This window comes from Natator depressus, chromosome 4 (assembly GCF_965152275.1).
Source record: "Natator depressus isolate rNatDep1 chromosome 4, rNatDep2.hap1, whole genome shotgun sequence".
Lineage (NCBI taxonomy): Eukaryota > Metazoa > Chordata > Testudines > Cheloniidae > Natator > Natator depressus.
In genome coordinates, this window is record NC_134237.1 from 52,128,594 (window position 1) to 52,143,168 (window position 14,575).

Below are 14,575 nucleotides of genomic sequence, written 5' to 3' on the forward strand. Positions count from 1 at the left end.
AAGGGTTTATAGGCTCAGCCCCATAGTAATTAAAATGAGGGCCTTGATCCTGCAAGCACTCACACAGGTGAGTAGTTTAATGCACAGAAATAATCCCATTAGACACAGATGTTTACAGGATCAGAGCCTGAAATACTACACTGATTCTGCAAGTTACTCTGTGTGGGCAGACTGCACTTGCATGAAACCTCATTAATTGTAGTTGTCAGTCTGCCTGGAGCCAGTTGTGGGTCAGAGCCCTAATTAGCATTACAGGACATTATTAACTTCCAAATAAACATATAAAACCACACACTCACTCTCCTGAATATTTTGATCTACTATTGTTCAAAGTAACTTCTAAAATAACTACACATGAAAGATACTAGAGGAAAAACATGTTTCTCTTTTTTCAGTTTACTTTATGCTCTTGACAACACGCTGCAGCTTAAGGCCTTGTCTACACCTAGGCTGAAATACTCAAAGACACCTGAGAAATGTATTTAAGACAACTTAAGCCCCAGTAGAGTCATCTATAGTCACCATCACCTCTTGATGCGGGTGGATTCACTACAGGGACAGAAAAAGCCCTTTCATCATTGTAGCAAGCGTCTACATTACACTACAGTGGCGTCAGTTTCCTCTATTTGTGTAGCTCTCTCACAAAGCAGGAGGAGAGGAAAAGCACTTACAAAAAGCAGAAAAATATAGTTGTAAAACCAGAAAAATTGGCAGGGGGAGTCAGGTGAGGCCCGAGCTTGTAAAGTGTCAAAATATACCCCGCTGGCCGACACCCTGAGAGCTCAGGGCTACAAGGTCCAGATCCACGCCCTGATCGTGGGAGCCTTGGGCGCGTGGGACACCCACAATGAGCCAGTGCTGAGTGTGTGCGGAGTTGGTCAGCGCTACATCCGGCTCATGAGACAGCTCATGGTGTCCGACACCATCAGGTGGTCCAGAGACATCTACATGGAGCACATCACAGGACACAGTCAGTACCAGGTCAAGTAATTGAGACCGCCAGCCAGAAAAATAACCCACTTCCTTCCCTGATGAACCAAGGGATGCACCCCACCAATGTACTTATGTGCTACACCAATACAGACTTGGACTCTAAATACATTCTATGCGTGGTGTACCCGAGCCCACCTATCCACTGACGTTTTAAAAACTCCCGCATCCCAATCTGGGTCTATGCTGGTTATGTACGATGTATGTATCTTATGAACCTTGTAACCAAAACTTGTATATCTTTTCATAATTTAAGCCTGACCCCAAATGTACAGTATCTTCCTTCCTAACTTGTGTACATTTGATTTTAAACATTAACTTTAATAAAAAAATTTCAATCCGAAACTACTTTTAACTTATAAAAAAAATATCAAGGAAGAGATCTGACATTGTCCTTTTAAACTATTCTCGTACCCAAATCTCTCAAAATGTCCCTTAGTTTGAGGGATGTCGGTAATTTTAGACTCCCAGGTTCCCTGCATTCTTCACAAATTTGGTGCCCCTTTTACTTTTATTGCTGAAAATTACTACATCAGAAATAAAGAATCATGAAATTGAGGTTATAGAAAGAGTTATTGACACTAAAGGAAGGAATTCTAGAGCATTTTACATTTCCTGCATGAACAATGTGTGTGCCCACTGCACAATGTGTCTCACATTTGGGCCTGGCAGGTTGAGAGGCATGCTAATACTATCATGGGAGACTGACAAGATACAGAGATAAGAGACTAGTCTGTACTGGCTTATTTTATTGCACTTGTGTCCTTTACAGCCAAATAAAATAATTCATTTTCATAGATTTTAAAGCCAGATTAGATTATCTGACGTTGTGTATACCATAGACCATTAAATTTCACCCAGTTACTGCTGTACTGAGTCCAGTAACTTTTATTTCATTAAAGCATATCTTCCAGAAAGACATCCGCTCTCGATCTGAACACAGCAAGAGATTTAACAGAGACAATCCTGATTTCATTGTGACCCCCTCTTTCGTGGATCTGTAGACACTGCTGGCTTGGTTTTCAGAAGTGCTGATCACCTACCTATCCCATAAAAACAAACTGGAGATGCAAGTGCTCAGTACCCTGGTTGGGAGAAGAAGAGAGAGGAGGGGACAGGACATGCACGTCTTATACTACTGCTATATGTATAAAAATAATACCATTAAGACTAAAGCTTGATAGGTCTTCTGATGTTTGGATACTCAAATATGCTAACACCTATTACAGCAGTTGAGAAATTTACAGAAATAAAAATTATTTGCATGTTATTAAGAGAACAGAGATCAAACCACAGTCTTCTTTAAATGTTTGCCATGGACAATGTTTCTAAGCACCATTTTTTGCCTCTCTTTAAGTATATTCAATAATTACATTTTTCAGTAAAAATAGCTTCTGCAGATTTTGGTGCAGCAATTGGTGTTTTGACTGAAAGCATATTATATTCCATCTAGGCAAGTTTTTAAATACAGTCCTATAGAGTAATCCTCCGTTTGTTTGGTTTTATGAAAACTTTATATTTGATGATGCATACATGGGCGCAGACAGTCCTCTGGCCCTCTCCCTGTCTGAGAGAAACCACATCCACATGAGCGGACACTTGTACTTGCACAGAGCCCCTTAGACAAAGAGGGTTTTGTGGGGTAGAACAAAGGTGACTGCAAGATCAGGGACTTAGATAACCAAAAAATGTTGCCAGAGAGTCCAAAGCCAGGTTAGACACGTTCACCTGGATGATGAAGCACAGTAGCCCTTCAAACCTTAAAGTCATTGCGCGATACAGCAACAGCTGTCTATTACACAAGCTATTTGTCAAAAAGCTGAGGACAACAGCAGACTGTGAAACTTCCAGTTCAACTTGCAAGTTTTAACTCAGTGATTTTTTGGACTTTTCCATTCAGTCCCAATGATCCATTACTCCCACAACATTCAGTATAATAGGCAACCTGCACAAAGAAAAACTGACTCTTACTGAAGACATACTGAGCTGCCATGACTGATTTCTCACTGAGTATGGTCACTAGGGCCTTTGTGGAGCCATGATCGTAAACTGCCATAGTAACTCTCTGCAGAGGATTCGTTTCAGGACTATGCAGAGCTCTTCTTAATTTGCATAATTTTACATGTGGCCTACCAAAATAAAGATAACTCACATTCTTCCTTCTTAATATTTATTTTAAAAATTTCCATCCATTATTAAAAAGAGTCAGAATCAGTCTACAAAGAATAACCATAGTGTACAATCAAATGGACAATTTTCAGGTCATCTTCAGTCAAATATTTATTTTTTTCTATTGCAGTTTAGCATGTAAATCTTTAAGACATAAGAGCAAGTCCAGCACTACATGTTGTATCAACTAAACTCGAACAGAACAAAGATTTAGCCAGATTGCGATGCTCCCCCCTCACCCCTTCCATCACACTGATGAGCAGCTACTCAAACAAACAGTCCCATTGACCTCATCGTGCCTACTCACAGAACCACTCGCTTCTATGACTGGGGAGGAAGGGGAAGTGTCCCAAACTGACCCTAGGAGAGCATGCAAAATCATAGCACTTCTTAGTAATTTTTCAAAACATTCATATTACTTTTCAGTGTGACGTTTTAAACCCTAAATAAAAGACGTACAATCAATGGCCTCCCAATACATGAAGTGTGTTGATGGTCCCCTTCCACTATACATCGTGAGCCCATAATGGATACTTCTGTAAATAGTAATTGTTAAAGACCCTGTCAGAACTGAGGACGACTGCACCTGTATTTCCCCCTCCATGGCCAGCAAGGGCACCCACTTTTAGTCTTCTGGCTCCCCCCAGCCATCACCTCTCTTGGGCAGAGATTTACATCTCGCTCCCGATGATTGGTTTTTTTCAGGCTACACAATTCCATGCCTTCACTGTAGCAGCGAGCCAGAATGCCTAGACAGGCCAACTTCAGTGTTTTGCTTTCTCTTCAGAGACTATAAGCAGTGTAATTGCCCAAAGTTACAAGTTACCACATAGCTCTAAGCAAACATTTATTAAGCTGAAAGCATTAGAGAGAAAACATTAAAAACAGTAAAAGAACCTACATGCATGTTAATAAGACCACCAGAGATCACCCACCCAATTCCAACAAAGGGGTTATTCTGTGGTCATAAGTTCATAACAGCTTTATCTCAGGACAGTGATCCCTCAGGAATGGGTTAGGGCTAGTCTACACTGGCAGCGCTTTAACGTGGCTTGTGTGGTCGTGGCGCAGCGCTGGGAGAGAGCTCTCCCAGCACTCTAAAAAAAACCCACCTCCACGAGGGGCGCAGCTCCCAGCGCTGGTGCACTGTCTACACTGGCGCTTTACAGCACTGAAACTTGCTGTGCTCAGGGTGGCATTTTTTCACACCCCTGAGCGAGAAATTTGCACCGCTGTAAATTGCCAGTGTAGACAAGCCCTATGTCTTTCCTTTATACAGCTTTGGCCTTTGATCTTCAGATTCCAGGAACAGATAATCAGCAGAAAAGGGGCCCCTCCTCAGGTCACAGCTTCAAAAGGCTGTGTGCCTGCGTAACTGGAGGTGGGAATTTGCATTCACCTCCCCCTAGAGATTTTGCAGGCAAACCACTTGACACTGTTTTTTCAAGTCCATTCTTGTCTGACCCATTATTCAAGATAGTCCTTTGAAGTTCACACTTCAAAGTGCTCAAAATAATATATTATCTTTGCATTCAATACAGTGGACTCCAGAGATACTTAAACTTAATTCAGTAAGGTTTTTCAAGGCTATTGCAGGAAATTGCCTTGTCACACTCCCAGTACAGTTGCTAAAGATGTAGGAAGCTCCACCAAAGGATTATGTAGGTCTGAAGAACTAACTACTTTGTCACCCCTAGAGGCAATCTTTGATGAAGCTATGCTGATTTACACCATGACCTGGCCCTAAGAATTAAATTTTGTACAGATTTAACAGGCTGTGAAGAGTTGTCCTAAAGCTTGGATGTCATTAGCTAGGTTATAAAAATAGTGACTCACAACAACAACAAAAACAAAATAGCCAAGATATTCAGTATGAGAAGATAATTTTAATTTTCCTTAGTCACAACAATGAATCATTATTTTCCCCTACTTTTGCAAGGCAGTCCTCGTGGTTGATTAGGTAATCAGCTCACTCATTTATTTTTATTACAGGAAGAGGTCCAATGACATACCTGTCAAAGGCCAGCGTAAACAACACTCAAAGCTCCATAGTTAATATTATGATACAAATCCAATTTGCCTCACTCGTGTGAGTAGTTCTATGGACTTCATTAATGACACTAGATCAGTGGTTCTCAACCAAGGGTACACGTACCCCTGGGTGTATGCAGGGGAGTCTTCCAGGGGGGCATATCAACTCATCTAGATATTTGCCTACTTTTACAACAGGCTACATCAAAAGCACTAGCAAAGTCAATACAAACTAAAATATCATACAATGACTTGTTATTGTATACATATACTCTGTACATATATACTGAAATGTAAGTACAATATTTATATTCCAATTGATTTATTTTATAATTATATGAAAAATGAGAAAGTAAACAATTTTTCAGTAACAATGTGCTGTTTTGTATGTTTATGTCTGATTTTGTAAACAAGTAGTTTTAAAGTGAGGCGATACTTGGGGGTACGCAAGACAAATCAAACTCCTGAAAGGGGTACAGTAGTATGGAAAAGTTGAGAGCCACTGCACTAGATTAATACATTGATGCCATTCTCAAAAAGTTAAACAAACTTCTACTAGTTGGAAAACTGAACATTCTAGTCTGACAATAGTGCCGACAGTGTGGTCTAGAAGCAACATCCTGTTGATGAAGGTGGCAAGGGCTGGGTTTAACTTTTGAGAAGCAAGGAAGGTGCTGGGATTTCTACCAGAGTGCCATTCCCACATTCTGCTTGGAGAGGAAGTGTCGCAGCAACTGGCTAGGTGACTGATAGATATGAAGATTCTGTTTGAAGAGGACTATGTTAATGGGAACTAGGAATCTTTCAGTTCCGCACCTACAGCATCCACGGAGCACTTTGGTGCATGGGCTCACACCCCATAGTCCAAACCCTGGGGCAGTGTAGACAACCCCTTAGAGAAGAAGAAACCCTTAGATTAGCAAAGTCTATGTCTTCACTAGCAACATTAAAGCGCTGCCATGGCTATGTATTGCGGCTGTAAAAAAAAAAAAAAAAAAAAAAAAGACCACCTCCACGAGGGGAGTAGCGACCACTGCTGGTGCACTGTCTACACTGACACTTTACAGCGCTGAAACTTGCAGCGCTGAGGGGTGTGTTTTTTCACACCCTGAGCAAGACAGTTGCAGCCCTGTTAAGTGGCAGTATAGACGAGGCCTAAGGGCTTGCCTAAAAGGGAATGTTTTACCAGTAATTATACATTTAGCTTGAATTTCTTCCCAGGCAATATCAACTAAGCCCAAAAAAATAAACCCCACGAACACAAGAATAAGAGAGTTCACATGGGGGTTATACAGATCTAACTATATCCATTTAAATTCACACCTTAGATTATACAAAACCAAAACACACACCCGCCTCCCCCACACAACATATTTTCTAATGTAGACAAGATCTAATCCCCTCTCAACCTTCTGTTTTAAAGTCTTCTACCCACGTGAATGCTTTCAGTGCCCGCCTCTGCTGCTGTTCACACCTTTTTCCCAAAGCAGTCTTAATATGAAATTGACATGGCTCAACAGTTTACTTGATGACCACAGGCTTCTGAATATCCAAAATGAAACTGACCTAAGCCTAATTATTTTCACTCTGCTGCTGTTTGGCAAAGCTACTAGCAGCACTGGAGCAGTCTGGCTGCAAACTGAGAAAGACAAAGCTGAATTTACGTCCATGATCGTCTTTGTCAATGCTAGGTGCTACGCAGCATTTTAAAATGCTATCACTTGTTTCCCCAGTGCAGACAAACCCAGAATATGTATAGGCACAATAACTGTAGATGCCTTTAAAATTACATCAAAAGGGGTGTAAGAAGGTCTGGTGGTCTTTCCACTGAGCCCCCAGGTATCTCCAGTTTAATAGACTCTGATGCAGACATTAAGTCATGAGTGATATATTAGAAGTATATGGGTTCCAGACGAAAACCCAACAGACCTGCTAAGTTTTTTTTTTTTCCCCCTTTTACATAAGAAGTGGGGAGGGATTGGGTGGAAGGAGTGACGAAAGAATATGGCAGAAGACGGAATATTAGTCTGGGTGTGTGAAAGTTGACAGCTGATTAAAATCAAGGTTCCGATACTTAAACACACTCATATGCCTCAAGGAAATAAATGGTGGCCTACGTATGTTCAATATGTTATTTGCACAAACTGTATTATTTCATTTCAAGTTGCATAAAGCACATGTTCCTCATCAAAAACTATGTACCTACTGAGTTTGAAATATAAAATCCTAGCAGTCTGTGCTAAACAGGAATGAAAAAAACAGGTGCAAAATTTGCAAAAGCATGAAACATCTTTCATAGAGTCAGGTGACAAGTTGGACTAAAGGGTGATTTTTCAAAAAAGTTTTCAGTATCTACAAATAAAGGTTTATAAACAATGCTTTCCTCAACCACAAGAAATCCTTTAGTTGTACTTGGGAGGAAACCGTATTCCTTTTCCAAACTTGGGGTATCATCATCATCTTGGCATAAGCTCAACAGTACCACATAATGGTACTGTGCACGGTAACAATGACACTTTCATTTCATGTCACTTAAACTTGGCATTCACCAACAAGAACCAGTCTCTTTCCATTCCTACTTTCCAATGGAACAGCAACAATCCTCATTCTCCACCACAAAGAAATATTTGGTGAGAACAGACAGACAATGTTACACCAGCAAAATCAGCCATCTACCAATTAAGTACTAGAAAGATCTTTGGCAACATTTTCTGGACTTACAGTACTACTTCGCAGCTTGCAATGAGCGCTTTCATACATGGGGTGATCCAGCTGCTAACAAAAATACTTGATTTACAAAACAATTCATACCACAGACATGACTCTTGAAAACAAACACAAAATCTGCTACTTGCCTAGAGATCCAAACATACTTTAACAAGTGGTCCCTTTAAAAAAACAAAAACAAAAAGCAACCACATTTCATATCAAGCAACCACATTTTTAGCAAAAGGAATATGCTTCTCCTCTTTTTTGTTTATACAGATCAGTCACAGAAACCACAACCCCGGACTTTCTACCTGTGCGCTTTATATGAATGTGTTCGATATCCAGAGACTTCTCTTTAATCTATTTGTTGTGTTAAAATTAAGCACTACATTTGAAGGAAAAAAATCTGGTTATTTCATTTATAAATGCCTAAGGCATGCACAGGAATTTTATATCAAGGATTGAGCTCTGTGCCACCATGGGGAAGATCCAAGTTCTACTTCATCTCTCAATCTCTCACTGCCCAAGGGTGAAAATCCCATATAGACATGTGACCCTCACAGGGAAGGAGCACTTTGTGTTGCCCAACCACAAGCACTTTGTATCCAACTAGGTCTGGCCAAAGATCTCTTAGGTCAAGAGAACTGGTTGCTGTCAAATTGGGAGAGGAATGGAAATCTGAAGTGTGGAAAAACAGATGTCATAGGGATATGGGGGATCCCTACCACCATAGAGGAAGATAATACAATAAAGGTCTTTGCCATATTGATAAACAGAGAGAATATCAAACTCCATGTCTGAGGGTTAGACACTTCATAAGATATACCGAAAAAGCTTGCAAGCCTAGTATAAAAAGTGACATGTGATTTTATTACGAACAATGTTAATCAAACACGGAATTTTTTTAAACCACAAAAATAAGCTTCTAGTTTTATCCTGAAATATTAATGAAGTGATTCAAGATAAAGGGTGAGTTTACAGAGCGGCTATTAAAACCCAATTTACCAAAAGCCATTTCCATTCCCCCTCCCCCCCCGTATTGAAATAAAAAAAACTTCAACAACTCCTATCTTCTATTAGGGCTTTTCTGCAAAAGAAAGTTGCGGTGGTATAAACTAAACTGATTTTTAAACCAATATAGTTACACTGCTACAAAAAGCTATGTGGGTTAGTATATGAGTTCAGAAGAGCAATTTTTACTAAACCAAAATAATCAGTTTAAGCTATTAAGTTATTATAATTTATTATTTGTATTGTGGTAGCTCACAGGAGTCCCAGTCCTTGACCATAGCCCACTGTTCCAGTCACTGTGGGTATGCCTAGACTGCAGCACACCTGCAGCTGGCCTGGGTCAGCTGACTTAGGCTTGTGGGGTTTGGGCTGTGGAACTATAAAACTGCAGTGTAGACACCTGGACATGGGCTGGAGCCCAGGCTCTAAGGGTATGTCTACACTGCAGTTAAAAACCCACAACTGACCCAGGTCAGGTGACTTAGGCTTGCGGAGCTTGGCCTAAGGGGCTGCTTAATTGCAGCATAGACATTTGGACTCGAGCTGGAGCCGGAGCGCAAAGTCTACACCGCAATTACATAGCCCCTTAGGCCAACCCCCATGAGCCCGAGTCAGCTGACCCAGGCCAGCCTTGGGTGTCTAACCACAATGTAAACATACTCTTTGCTAACATAACAAAAAAAGTGGTCCCTGTCCCAAAGAACTTACAGTACAAGTATCAAGCTAAACCAAAATAAACCACTCATACCAAAATGGAGTACCAAACAGGGGTTTGCAGATAGTTAACATTCACACCTTTAGTTATAGTGGTACAACTTTCTTGTGTTAACAAGTTCTTCTTCTAACTAGTTTGCAAGTCAATTGCCATTTTAAAACCTAAGGTAAAACTTCCTCGTGTGCCAGTACTGGGGAAAACAGGTCATCAGAAGTCATCACAAGAAGGAAAAACAAAAAATGTTTGCGTCTTCAGGACACATTTCTGAGATAAACTGTGTCTCCTTTTTAGCACGAAGAATGCAAATAACTCTACCATGGTGAAAACCTTACATACTTAAAGACAACTGAAAATATCGTGTATGAATGATCTGTTTTCCCACAGTGACCACCTCAAATTTTACAGACTGTTATTTGATGCCATATCCACTGATGGACTATATTTTCGGGCATGTAAATGGATAATCTAACCAACCTAATTTCAGAACTGTGTCACTGCAAACAGAATTATGAATGAAAGAAAATATTTCTTTAAGCAGTACCATCCTGCTAATTACACTTGCATGTTTCTTTAAACAGGGTCAGATAACTGCTCTGAGAGTACAGCACTATAGTCACAATTTCCAGGATTTCTAAGGGACCATCCCAAACGTGATCAATTTTTCAAGATGCATCCCCTATTGACTGTGTAAAGTTTCAGTGGAGACTAGGTGGGTGAGGTGATCATTTTTATTGGACTTCTGTTGGAGAGAAGCACAAGCTTTTGAGCTTACACAGAGCTTTTCTTCAGGTTAAGTTTCAATAGTTTAATACTCTAGGTAGGGGGACACTTAGGTTTCTAAAAGCAAAAAAATTTTAAGAATATTTTAGTCAGGTTTACCTAAGTATATGACAAAGTTAAGTGGTGCCAAGTGTTCTCTCAAGATATATACACTAGAAAAGTTTCATTTCCCCCTTGATTGGTTCTAGATTGCAAACACTAAATTATACTATAAATTCTTTGGAGTAAAGACTATCATCTTCCTGAGTGGATCTACAGCACCTGTCACACTGGGATCCTGTTCCTGATTGAGAATTGTGGGCATTACCACTAATACTAATGATTTTATGAAGGCTATTTTTATATACTATACATATTTGTTTAGGTATGATCCTATCAGCAAGCAGTATTCATATCACCTCATGGAAAAGGCTACAAAAATATTTCTTGCTAAACAAAAACAAAAAAATCAAAAGCCTAAAGATAATATTTCAAGTGTGAAGAACTGCTAGCAGTAAAGGAAAGATTTAGTTACTTATTACCATTACCACATTCCCAGGTGAAGTGCAATTCAAGGCAAGGCGCATATACAAACAAACATAATTGAACAGCAGTTTACAACAAATATACAGGACTGTATAGAAGTGTTTGTCATAGGACAATATGCACTATATATTGTATATTATATACACTGGTGTTCACATGGTTCACTTACTGGTATACAATACATCTCAAGAATCAAAACTCCAGAACAGAACATCTAACTTCAATACCCATTTTTTCATGTTCTCTGTGCGTGTATCTATCTTCCTAATGTATTTCCACCGCATGCATCCGATGAAGTGGGGTTTAGCCCATGAAAGCTTATGCCCAAATAAATTTGTTAGTCTCTAAGGTGCCACAAGTACTCCTCGTTTTTTTTCTGAACTTCAGTTTCCTATCCGATAATGTGGGTCTATCAGACACTGAGAGAAGAGGATGCAGTGGCCTGGTTTACTCCAAAAGAATGGAGCAGTCCTACCCCTACCCAACGATGTAAGTATAGCCTCAAAAGAATACATTTTCAGAAGTGGCCACTAAATCTGTACAGTTATATCATCACCCACATACACAATTGGATATGTATGTATGCTGCATTTTTTTTTGTAGGCCAGTTGAGAATAAAGCCCCAAATGTTCACAATAACTGTTCCGCTGACTGGAAAGATACTGCATTATTAGGATAATGGAAAGAAACATAAGAAGCACTCATGCAATCCAGGGGATTGGAATACGTGATGAATTCTTTGCCAAATTTATGAGTAGCAGACTACTGAGGGGAGAGAGTCATTTAAGATGGATTTGTCACTCGTGTCCATAATTTCCATGAAAGGAAATGCCAGCAGCCAATATGGAGTGATTGCAGATAACTTACCAGGGCCAAGGAGAAGCAGTATTTCAGCCATTCTTTATGAAGAAAATAGGTAGGTTCAGGGGTGCTAGAACAATTTATATAGTGGGGGTGCTGAGAGCCATTGAACCAAACTGTAAAACTCTGTATATGATAGAAACCACTTCAAGCCAGGGAGTGGAGTAGCACCCCCAGCACCCTAGTTCCAGCACCTCTGAGTAGGTTCATCAACATACAATGCTGATGGCTGAAGAATGAACAAATATCCCTGAGTGTGTCACTATAATTGGAAAATCACCCTGCAAAGGCACTTATTAGATTGTAAGTTATTTTCAAGCAAGGACAACACACCAGGCCCAAAGAAAAATGAAATTCTCTAATAAAGGTACACAGAGCCTAGCACCAAAAATGCAAGCACTCCACAATGCTCACTTTGACTAGTTTAGAGGAATTTCATTTCAGCATACACAGATTAAAAAACAAAAATCTTAAAAGAATAAGTTTCACTTATTCAGAGATTTGTATTGATTCAGGAAGAACAGCTGGTAATAAAACTGAGTTGAGTTCTACATTCTCAATTCATGTATTTTTTTAATCTAGAAAAATTCATAATTTTCAAGACCTTTTTTGTGTTATACACACACCCATAGGTAGGGAGGGCACTGTTGAATCAAAATATTAAAGGTGTACGTTACATAATATTTAAATAAAAATACTATCAGGGTGAGATGATCCCAGTAATGTAAAGCTTTCAATGCTGGTGGTAATAATTTATACTGGTCAAAATATACTAAATATTTAGAGAACTCATACAATCATAATATGAATGAAAAAAGTTACTCTTCTGAGAACACATACATCATCTAGGACATCCCAAATGGGACATACAGTAGAGATTCAAAAGCAAAACTGTTCCCTTACTGCCAGATATGTATACATGATTATGGTTTTTTTCTAAAATCAATATGTACTAATAGAAAAGCAAGCTCATCAAAATACGTCTGCAAATTGCACTTGAATGTATCAAGAGATCAAATACCACTATTTTATTTTCTAGATAATATTATGCAATTACAGATATCACAGAAATTGTAAAGTACCAGGGAAACCTTTACAGTATTTACAAATAAAGACATTATTTTAATGCTACCCTAATACTACTGCACTCTGCTAACTGTCAAGTAATAACCCTCCACTGGAATAATATTTTCCCTGGCAGAGAGATAAGAACTCTTGTGAATGTGGTGAAAAATAGTTACAGCTCCCTAATCACAAAACTTTATGATTACATTTCCCCCCCAATACCATTATTTTCATTCACACAGTTCCCCTCACCTGAATTCACCCTCTCTCCCTTGACACCTCTACTGTCTTATTGTTACTGATGTGGGAAATGATACTCCTCTGACAAATCATTCAAAAAAACAATAACTGAACAGCTGCAGCACTGGATATATGACTCCTATGATTAAATAAGCGATGATAAAGCCAAAAAGAAGAGAAGCAGGAGGGGATCTGGTGTAGCAGTAGAGGCAAAAGCACTGTATGAGAGAAAAGACGAGTTTCCCGCTTACCTGTGTCAGGCACATGCACTGCCTAGATGGGGCACACTCCTGTTCTAAATACAGTCATTTCACCAAGTGCTAGATGCTGAGCTCAAACAAAATTAAGACTGGGCCAAATCACCTAAAGGCAAAGTAAGCTTGAAATGCACAGTATGGCTACATAGAGAGGCGCCCTCTTCTCCCTTACCAGCCAGTCCTCCGCCGCCTCCATCTCCTCCATGCCCCTTCCTCCTCTGCAGGATGAAGTAAGGGTTGGCCCTCTCCGTGACCCACAGGGCGTTTGCCAGCAGCACCTCCCCGGGATTCACCCACATGTTCCCGGCAGAGACAAAAGGCAGCTTGATGGGGCTGGTTTTGAAGGTTTAACTCATTCACGGAGCCGCGGGGCCAGGAGGATGCTGGCGAGATGCAGGTCACATTCAACGCGCCGTCCGACCCAGCTGAGAGACAACAAAGCCCCAGACAGAGCGAGCGAGCGAGCCAGGGGATGGAAAGGAAGCAGCGGCCCCTCTGTGACCGCCCCACCGCCTACTCACTCACCCACCCACCCACCCGACCGAGCCCGGCCGGCCGCTCCCGATCGGCGCGGTTACACTCCTCAAGCAAAGGCAGCAGCAGCGAGAGGCGGCGGCAGGATCAGCAACGCAGCGAAGAGAACAGCGGTGACATCAGCACCAGCGGCCGCGGAGCCCAGCCGCGCTGCCTCCCCTCGCCCAGCCCTGCCTGCGCCATGCACCAAGCACCCTCGCGGGCAGCAGCGCCACAGGAAGGCTCTGATTGCAGAAGTGGCGGGCGTCCCTCCCCACCCGCAGTACAAGCACAGGCTCAGAGGCGACTCTGCTCGCCACGTACAAGGTGGGCACAGCACCGCAGCTGCTACTCTAATCCCCTGGGGCACACCCCTCTCCAAACATACACGGGGCCCGCCAGCCAATAAGCCTGGACTGGCGTGACGAGCTGCACAAGAATCCCAAGAGAGAGACCCTCAGACGTCGGGCGGCGGCGACAGCCCTCAGCACGTTCAGCTAGTTGGGAGGAGCACTCGGAGCTACGCGGATGCCTTAGGGGACACGCAGCGCCCTCTCCATCCCACACAGCTCATGCATTAACTTCGCGGCCACCAACAAGCGGCGTATTCGCTGCTGCGCAAGTAGGCAGGTGACGGGGCGAGCGCCCCACCCAAGCAGCGCAGCTTCCTCCCCAATCCCAGGCACGCACCCAGAGGTGCCCTGGGCAG

General features: G+C 41.4%; 1 protein-coding gene across 3 annotated transcripts in view; it reads right to left on the minus strand.

Moving 5' to 3' along the window:
* TBC1D9 (TBC1 domain family member 9) overlaps positions 1–13,799 on the minus strand; it is a 79,189-nt gene extending 65,390 nt beyond the window's left edge. For all 3 annotated transcript variants that reach the window (XM_074950903.1, XM_074950902.1, XM_074950901.1), the window contains exon 1: positions 13,526–13,799. In XM_074950903.1, the coding sequence (XP_074807004.1) occupies positions 13,526–13,652 (127 nt within the window). In that variant the 5' untranslated portion in view covers positions 13,653–13,799. The remainder of the gene's footprint in view (positions 1–13,525) is intronic.
* Between the last annotated feature and the right edge of the window lie 776 nt (positions 13,800–14,575).